At 54.4% G+C, this 9349-nt stretch overlaps 1 protein-coding gene across 2 annotated transcripts in view; it reads right to left on the bottom strand.

Annotated features, from left to right (window-relative positions):
* Positions 1-142: 142 nt before the first annotated feature.
* The window catches only part of SEMA5B (semaphorin 5B), a 125607-nt gene continuing 116400 nt past the window's right edge, over positions 143-9349 (bottom strand). For both annotated transcript variants that reach the window (XM_086403041.1, XM_086403049.1), the window contains 11 exons: positions 6100-6217; positions 5778-5959; positions 4609-4752; positions 4261-4408; positions 3895-4120; positions 3340-3558; positions 2739-2909; positions 2487-2636; positions 2108-2152; positions 1472-1677; positions 143-1236 (listed from right to left, as the gene is read on the bottom strand). In XM_086403041.1, the coding sequence (XP_086259167.1) occupies positions 1078-1236; positions 1472-1677; positions 2108-2152; positions 2487-2636; positions 2739-2909; positions 3340-3558; positions 3895-4120; positions 4261-4408; positions 4609-4752; positions 5778-5959; positions 6100-6217 (1768 nt within the window). In that variant the 3' untranslated portion in view covers positions 143-1077. The remainder of the gene's footprint in view (positions 1237-1471; positions 1678-2107; positions 2153-2486; positions 2637-2738; positions 2910-3339; positions 3559-3894; positions 4121-4260; positions 4409-4608; positions 4753-5777; positions 5960-6099; positions 6218-9349) is intronic.

Below are 9349 nucleotides of genomic sequence, written 5' to 3'. Positions count from 1 at the left end.
TGGCAAGTTATCCTCTATTAAAGTCAAACTCTACCTGGGTCATCTGCCCCACCGTGAGAAGACCATCTGTCACCCCAGAGCATTGCCCTAATTGATCAGACCATGCCAAGAAGAGCCCACAAACATATGCACGAAGACAACGTTACATTTGGAGACTGGGTATCATCTTTAATTAATCATGCCACAGCCTAACATCCTTTTTGTTGCCGTAGCAGATTGTGATTGTGTGTGTACGTGTGTGTGTGTTCCTGAACAGATGAGGGGCCAGCACAGACTCCCAAGCAGGTCTCAGCCAACAGCTACATCGAGCAGCAACTGGAAAGCAGTCTCCAGAGCAGCACCAGGGCTGGACTCGCGCCTCCCTTGCCCCTGGGCTACCATTCGTGCACTCTGAAGGAAAGGCTGAGGGATGTGCCAGCCCAGATTAAAGGACTTCTCAGCAAAGATCAGCCTCCAGCCCCCAGTCCCCACTGCCTCTGACCGGAGGGACGTCCCTGGGCCATGTTCAGACTGCTAGGAGAAAGTGGACAACCTGGGCCAGCCTTGGTCCCCATGTCACACTGGGGCAGCACCACAATGGCCCAGCCCTGGGCAGAGAATCCAGAACTATTAGGGCCATTAGATTAGTTTCTTTCCAAGATAATCGGGATGTGGCCCAGGCCCTTCCTGGGGCCAGCCAGAGAGGGGCAGACTCAGCCCATGAGAGCCACACAGGCCATCATTTCCAACCCAAACCTAAGAGCCTTCTTGATGTCTCACTCTCCAATTCCCTCACATGCCTAGCAGGTCCACAGCCCAGACATGGCAGAGGAGATCAGCATGATGGTGGGTTGCAAGCAGGCCATGAGAGACCTGGGCTGAGCCAGAACCGCAGCCACATGCCAGCCTGAAGCCAGCCCTCTCCCCCATGGTCACTGCCAGCCAGAGCTCTCTGAAGCCGGATGGGACCCTCGCAAGGCAAGGCAGCAAGTTCCTGGCCTACTGCAGAGGGAGAACACCAAACTGGCTCCACCGTCCCATCTCCACCTGCTCTGTGCCTTTGGAAGGCAAGGAGCCCAAGTCCCCAGGACAGTGATATCAGCTGTTGGGGAAGCACCGTTGTCCAGGTGAGGCCTCAGGCCGGAAGCTGTGTTTGTTCAGTGGGCTTGGGTAGTAGGTGGTCGTGTACACGTTGGTCTGCTGCAACGGGTAGAAGTTGGCTCTGTCATCAGGGATCAGGTTATTCTTGTTCAGGGTCTGTGGGAGAAGGAAGGAACCAGAGAGAAAGGGTGAAAAGGAGAGATGGGGCAAGGGAATAGGCCAGGGCAAGGAAGTCAGGAGCCCATCGATGAGAGAACATTCTGGCTATTGACACAGTGTTCTGTTCACAATACCACTGCCCCCTCTGAGAGCTCATCCCAGTGATGCCCAGCTTAGGGCCAGGACCCCTGCACCCTTCACCCAGCCCCTGCTTCTACAGGAGGGCTCCCACCTTGAATTCCATGGGCGTGTACTTCTCATTCTTGGGGGTGCCCCCACCCTTGTAGTGCAGGTGGTTGGGGGTGGCGGGATGGACGAGCGTGGACTCCTGGGACTGGTGCTGGCAATGCTGGCAGGAAAGGTACACCGCCAAGGTCAGCAGCCCAGAGCCCAGGAAGCAGGAGATACCCGTGGCCACCAGGTGGATGAGACTGAACCCTGGGAGAGCAAGAGGCCAGAAGGGAAGGGTCACTGTGAAGACCCCCCACCAACTGCCTCCCGAGAGGAGGCTCTGAGACATAAAGGGCTTTGAGGCCAGAGCTATCAGAAACAAGGAAGCTGAGTGGCCTGTCACCAGGGACCTGTCTCACAGGACCACCTGTGGCTTGGGTCAGAGGAGGCAGCCAGTGGTGTGGAGTTGCGTGACTCCTCTTGAATACAGACTAGACAACCACTTCTTAGTTGGGGGACAAGGGCGGAACTGCCTGGACTCCCCTACATATGGTCTAAAGCAGTGCAGGACCTCAACAAGGTCTGCGTGTCCAGAGCGAGAAGTAGACTCCAGATTTTGGAGTAGGTGGGCCTCCTCCTTGTAGGGGTGGTGGTGGGTAGAAATGCCGCGTTGTGAGCTGGGGCAGGCTCCTTTTACCTCCACAGCTGGTGGCCTCATCCACACTGGAGGCAGGCAGGATCACTGCACGAAGACAAGCAGAGTGGGTGTCAGAGGCAGGGAGGGGAGGGGATGGGTCCCTCTTAGGGCTCAGTATGTCTCTCTCGCAGGACCCCTGGGTCAGCAGTAACCTGTGGGACTGGGACTGGCGACTTTCACTCCCCTTTGTCTCCCCCCGAACCTCACCTCTAAGAAGGGTTGGCCCATCCACTAGATGAGAAGGGACAAAGGCCCGAAGTGTGTGAACGTCCCACTCTGGCGTTTCATCCTGCACCCCCCAGAATAGTTCAGAAGGGGAAGGAAGTTGGGGACTCAGAGCAGAGAGGGTGGGTGTGAAGGTGCTGGCTAGAAGACCCACCGGGAATCTCGCTGTAAGGGCAGGGCCGGCTCTGGCTGCTGTTTCCAGCACAAGCGCTGGGCCCAGGAACCAGCTCCTCACAGTGCCTGTCGCGGCTTTGCACTCCATCCTCAGTGCATGCACTCCACTCAGACCACGGCGACCAGCCTTCTGTGGGTTGTGGGTTGGGATGAAGTTAACTCCTCAGATCTCATGGTGGGGATGGGCAGGCTCCACAGTTGCTCCCCAGATCCTGCCAGACGTACTCAGTACCTGGGCAGGCCTGTGTGGCACACAGTGCCTCCTCCGTGTGCAGCCCGAGACAAATGTCCTCGCCGGGGGAAGGCGCGGGGCTGGTACAGGAACGGGTGCGTTGGTAGTGGCCGCCACCGCAGGAGGCAGAGCACGGGGACCAAGCGGTCCAGCAAGACCAGGCACCCCGCACTGCAAGGCATGGGGTGTGTGAAGAGGGGCCGCGGGTGCAGGCAGGGCCCGAGACAGTCTTTTCCCCATCCCAGGTCACTCTGCCCGGGCTACCTACAGCCCACTGTGAGGGAGTGCCCCCTTCCCTCAGAGGAGGCAGGGCAAATGCAGGCTGCAGAGAAGACCCCCAAAACCAACTCCATGTCAAATTAAGCACCTTCTCTGGCTAACCCATTAGGAAAGAGAAAACAGCAGCACAGCGGGTGAGGAAATGTCTGGTCCCTGGGAGTCGCTGCTCTGTCCATTTTCAAGGCCAAAGAAATTGCTCTGGGGCCCTGTGTGCAGAGTGGGCAGGGAGGAGTGGTCTCCACGCTTGAGCTGAGGCCCGGGTAGGCCTGGGAGTTCCCTGGGCGAGGGGTTCCCTGGGCAAGATTCCTTGGTGGAGGGTTACCTGGACAAGCGTGCGGGTTGCAGTCCTGATACTCGGCGGCATCACCCACGCAGGGCAGGCCCCCGTTGCGGGGCTCGGGGTTCGTGCATGTTCTCTTCCGGAAGCGGAAACCCAGCTCACAGTCCCGGGAGCAGGAGGACCATGGGCCCCAGGCGGCCCAGCCCCCGCTCACCATGAGAGGGGAGGCGCCCCCGCTGCGCAGGAGATCCTCCACCAGGGCTGGAGGAATAGAGGGGGCTGAGCTTTAGCCAAAATGTTAAGTCGCTTCAGTCGTGTCCGACTCTTTTTCGACCTCATGGACTGTAGCCCATCAAGCTGTCCATGGGACTCTCCAGGCAAGAATACTGGAGTAGGCTGCCATGCCCTCCTCCAGGGAATCTTCCCAATCCAGGGATCGAACCAGCATCTCTTACGTCTCCTGCATTTGGCAGGCAGGTGCTTTACCACTAGCGCCACCTAAGCCTTCTCCCAAACCGCAACCCTTCCCCGCCCACGCGTCCCCCAGCTCTCAAGCCACCCCGCCCCTTCCCCGCCCCCATCGCCCTGGGGCTGTACCGTCAGTGTCGCAGGCTCCTGAGCCGTCCGCCGGGCAGGTTCGGGTTTCCATCCTCCTTCGGCCAAACTGCAGCCCGTGGGGGTCGGGCAGCGGCGCGCGGCAAGTGAAGCGGAAGCGCTGCTCCTGCCGCGCCCCCCCCTGGGTCACGTTCACCGGCAGCCACGGCGTCCACGGCGTGTTGCGCCGCACTTCGGGGCAGGCCTCGGGATTGCATGTCTTGAACTCCTTCGGGGTGAAATCCAGTGCTGTTTCACAGCCATGCAGACCCTGGCCTGCCCTTGCACTCCGACCCCGCCCCGTCTGCCCTACCCTGGGCTGCGGGTCCAAGCATCCCGCGCCCGCCCCCGCCTCGGCCGGACCCTCACCACGCCGCAGCCCGGGCAGGAGTTGCCGTTCTCACAGGTCCGGCGGCGCGACTGCACGCCGCCCCCACAGTTGCTGCTGCACTTGCTCCAGGAGCCCCAGGATGCCCAGAAGATGGGCACCGGGCAAGGCGTGTTTTCGTTACAGAACCTGAGGAGCAGAACGGGAGGAGTCATTACTCCACCATTTCGTATGAGAGGTCACTGGGATTGTGAGACTTGGGGAAAATTGGGAAAACGAGGGTCCATTGGATCACCCAGAGAATCCAGACCACCTTCTGGGGGGCCCCGGGAAGTCGGGGACCTCGGGCTTGGCTTGTCGCGGAAACCTCCAGCCACACCCTAACTCACCGCTCCTCCCGGCTCTTGCCCACGCAGATGCGGCCCCCGTGGCGTGGCGCGGGGTTGCTGCAGCTTCGCTGGCGGACCTGGAATCCGATCCCACAGGAGGTGCTGCACAGGGCCCAAGACGACCACGGTGTCCATGCCCCGTTCCTGGTGGGGCCAGAGGGGACAGAGACAATGACCCTCTGAGTCCTAGCCTCTCCGATCTAATAACATCTGCATAGATGGGTTTTGTATTGTTGTCAGGAAATGCCATTCACGGGAAATACAATAGCTCCTAGCCAAACCATCTCAGGAATGACGTACTCCTGCATTCATTTGTTCACTCGAACAAAGATTGAAAGCCTTCTGCTATACACCAGGCTGTACTCGTGCTTAGAGCACAGCGATAGGACATGGCCTCTACTTGCCAGGGACAAAGGACATCTTCCCTAGAGAAGATGTCCCTTCCCATCTGTACCCTTTGTTTCAGCCTTGTTGGCTGGCAGACCTTACAAATTTTGGTTCTACAACTAACTGGCTTTTTAAGGCTGGGCGATTTATCGAAATCTTCTGTGTTTCATCATACTCTTACCTTTAAAGTAAGGATACTGATTGTATCCTACTCCGTGAGGGTGTTGTGATGGTTAAGTTAATAAATGGATATAAAATTATTTTAAGAGTGTCTGGAATTTTGGATTATTTATTTTAACCACTTTAGGGAGTCCCCAGGTAGTAGGCAGTGTAGTAGGTAGTAGGCAGCTCTCTCTCTCTCTCTACATAGGGAGAGAGTCTCATTTAACCCGCCCAACAACCTTCAAGGAGGGCACCGTAACCCCCATTTAGAGAATCTCAGAGTGATTAGGTGGCTACTGCCATCCCATGCTGTCCTTCCAGTTGGGGACTGCAAGGCTTATTGAGGCTATAGATCATCTGGGAGTGACTCCCATGCCTATCCAGACTTCCTCTTTGTCTGCAAAGCACCACCAGGCAGACACTTCTCTCCCACTGGCCTGGAAACTCTCCCAGTGCTCGTTTCCTGCCTCAGACCTCAGCCACCTGTCCAGTCTCCTACACAGCCCTGAAGTATTTTCTGTCCCTTAGTCCAAACACCTGGCTGGGATGATGTCCCATTTGCTCTATTCCCCTTACTCCATTCCAAGGCCACCGAGGGCATGCCCTGTATCCTCACATACCTGGAGCAGTTGGCAATGTGAACAGCTGGCCCCAGGCAGTCGAGGCCCCCACAGCGGGGTCGAGGGGAGTCACAGGCTCGGGACCGACACAAGCAAGAGCCTGAGTTGTCCCCATCCAAGTGCTCACATGGTTGCCATGGTGACCATGGGCCGAAGCCCCCATCCCGAGTCACATTTCGCACCTGTGGACACACATCGAGAGCAGGACCCTGTCACCCAAGGCAGGGGCAGAGAAGACACAAGGCCTGTGGGGACACTGGTGGACAGTTAGCCTGAATTCGGGGGAAGAGGTCCCTGGTAGGGGCTACAAAAGGGTGCTCACAGGACATGCTGTGATGTTCTGGGTCCAGAGGCTCATGTTGGAGCTGTCCTCGAGAGTGCTGCAACGTTGCTGCTTTCCATCCCAGCCGCAGTACGGGTCCCGTGCCCCCAGGCAGGCCCTGCCAGACAGAGGTCAGGAGCCTCAAGCCCACTGGACTCCCACCCTCATCTGCATCCCAAGAATATGCCTGGACACTCCTCTCTGGACACCCCTCTCATCCAGATGTCTTCCACAATAGTAACTAAGTTCCTTGACTACTTACTGTGTGCCAGGCATCATTTTAAGCACTTTACAAGTGTGAATTAACTCAATGCAACAACTCAGTGAGGAAGGTACTGTTATTATCCCCATGTTATATGGACGAAAACCAGAGCTAACCCTGGACTCACACTCTTACCCTCCAGAGCCCGCACACTTAACCAAGAAACTACTGAGTCTGAGTACTTGCCTGAGTCAGGGGTTCCACACTGCACATCTAGGGCCACAGGCGAAGATGTGGTGAGCAGAAACCCAAAGAGGCAGTACCTCCCTGCCAGACGCTATGATTATAGTGATGGAAAGGACCTTACAGATGATCTGAATCAGTGGTTCTCAACCCTGGCTGCACATCAGAATCACTAAAGGAGCTTTTTGAAAAGTACTGATACCTGGGCCCATCCCAGACAAAAAATCTCTGGGTGGGTGCTAGGGGGTTTAAAAGCTTGTGGATGATTCTAGTGGGAGCCAGGTTGGGAATCGTGGGCATCCATAATACAACCTTTCTGTTAAACAAAGGAAGAAACAATCACAGAGAAGGGAAGAGGTATTTCCCGAAGATCACACAAATTTTACATGACCGAGCTGGGGTTAGAATCTAGGCACCCCCTACCACCACTACCACCACACTCTTCCCCTTACGCTTCTGTGTCCCATCTGGAGGCTGTATCTGACTGTAAACATGGGCGCATGCCTTAAAGCATAGAAGCAGGGGACACAATCCAGGGTCACCTGGACATCCACATGCTTGTGCTGCTCAGTGGCAGGGCCCAGTGTCCAGTGCATTAACATCATAAGAATAAGCTCAAACTGGGATGGGGCAGGGGTCACATCCCAGGTTCCTCTTCCCAGGCAGGCCAATCTGGTCGATCTGCGGTAAGCCAGGAGAGGAACGGTTCACACACCGATGAACGCTTCAAAGCCCCCACTTCTCATATCCTAGGCTCCTCTCTTTCCTTTCTCCTTCTGACTTAGTCATTGTATCCTCTATAGTTTTTTTTTTTTTCCTCTATAGTTTTTAACAACAACAAAAAAATGTATCTCTACCAATAAGACTTCAAGGAGGCGGGGAAAGAGTATGGGAATTAGGGAATCAGGATGTGCTATCCATTGTTAAGTCAACACAATCTCACCTTCTGAACCCTGAAGGAAGTTCCCTCCAACACCCAGAGAGCCCACCGCCAATCTCAGGGGATACTCTGGGTCCCTTCTGCCTTTCATTCCCCAACTTCCACTCCCTCTGACAAGGCCTGGCTGCTCCACAGCAGTGGGCCTGCTGCGGACAATCTAGGAGCGCACTGCGAGTGGAGCAGAAATTGGAGGTTAGAAAGCAGAAGAGGCTTTGGGGTGAAGGAGGTGCTGCATGACAAAGAGGGTAGGGGAGCCCACGCCATGAGTTGAGTCTGCAGAGGGATTTTCCATTGGCCAAAGGGGCCAAGGCTGCCTAGCACTGAAGGGATACACAAAGGAGTCAAGGGGCTGCCCCTTTTCGTGAGTCTAGGATAGAATCTTCCTTTTCTCTTGAAGCTTCAGGGAACATCACCTGTCAGGGGAGTTCTTTATTTTCGGTGAGTTCAGTAAGCCATATCAGGCTCCAGAGAGAAAAGAAGTTATATGAAGACCTTATAAAGAAGAGGGTGGGGCTCCCCTCCTTGCCAGAGGAGATCAAAGACAGTGCTGTCTCTTGCTCCAGCAACTTATGACCTCATATAAGTGAGACAATGCCTGGGGTTGCAGTGAGTGACAGCCTCGCTGATTGCCAGTAAGCACACCATGGCCCACCTGGAAATCCAGAATGCTCATCTGTTGCTGTGTTTCCACTTTGTTCTCTCAAGGACAATTTGTGTGAATTATACAATGTACAGGTGCTCATGTTTTCATTCAGGATCAGTGGTTTGGCCTGGGGGTGTTTCACCAGCAAATGAGTCAAACTAGATGTCATGGGACTAAATACATGTGCAAAAGTAGTCCCAGCAACCGGTGCTTTTGAGGTTCTGCTTACCTGCTGACATTTGGGCCAAATTTTCTGTGAGCAGACTCAGTCAATCAGAACTCAGTAAAGCCCATTCCTGAGTGTATTTGCCTTAGCTCTCAGAAATGGGTATCAAACTCAAGAAGCACTGACATGGTACTCCACAAGCAGTACAGATTAAATAATAAAAAGAGAACTAGCCGTGACTAGTGATTAATAATAATACATATGATTCTATCCATCAAAAACAACTGTATGCTAGAAGAGAGAATGGATAAGAGTAGAAAATTTGAATTGATTTATACAAGGTAAAAACAGAAGATTCTGGAGGAATGCAGTTTGCCTCATGCTACTTCTCTCATCTAGGGCCTAACCAGTTCTAGAACAGTTGTTCCCAGTCTTGAGTACAAATTAGAATCTCCTGGGGATTTTTAAAAACAGCTTAGGCAAACAAAACAAAAACCTTCCTGTTTCTGGGCCTTCAGGACTGGAGTAAGCCCAGGCACTGGCGTCTTTGAAATACTCCTCAGGTGATTATAATGAATAATAGCCTTTAGAATTGCTGTTCCAGGGCCACTTTTGTCAGGGTTCCCAAGTCAAGAGATGAGGTATCCTGTATTTCTTCTAATCCATGACAGGATAAAGAGCAAAGAAACACACAGAGTAGATGCTGGCCGTAGCCCCTCAGCCAGGATCCCTCACCCTCAGCCTCTCCCGCACTCAGTCGTCCCAGAGAAGAAAGAGGAGAGCAGATTCTCCATGGACACACCTGCGCTGCCCTGGCCCAGGTTGCCTGAGGGGACCTGCGAGACTCCCCTGGCACCAGTGCCTGAGCTCTTTGCTTGTCCACATTTGCTGTTTTTGACCAAAGGCCACTTCAAAGCTTCCAGAGCAGAGAATGTCCTTAAGAAAATTAAAGCTCCAAGCAGAGGAGAGTTACAGTGTGTCTCTGATGGCAGGAATGGGTGGCAGTTAAGAGTTTCTTTCATAAAAAAAAAAAGAGTTTCTTTCATAAAGTTAGCC

The sequence above is a fragment of the Bos grunniens genome, chromosome 1, assembly GCF_055505025.1.
Source record: "Bos grunniens cultivar Pamir isolate PY7600 chromosome 1, Bosgru_T2T1.0, whole genome shotgun sequence".
NCBI classification, from domain to species: Eukaryota; Metazoa; Chordata; class Mammalia; order Artiodactyla; family Bovidae; genus Bos; species Bos grunniens.
The sequence above is the reverse complement of the archived record's forward strand: the minus strand, read 5'-3'. Positions and strand labels throughout refer to the sequence as shown.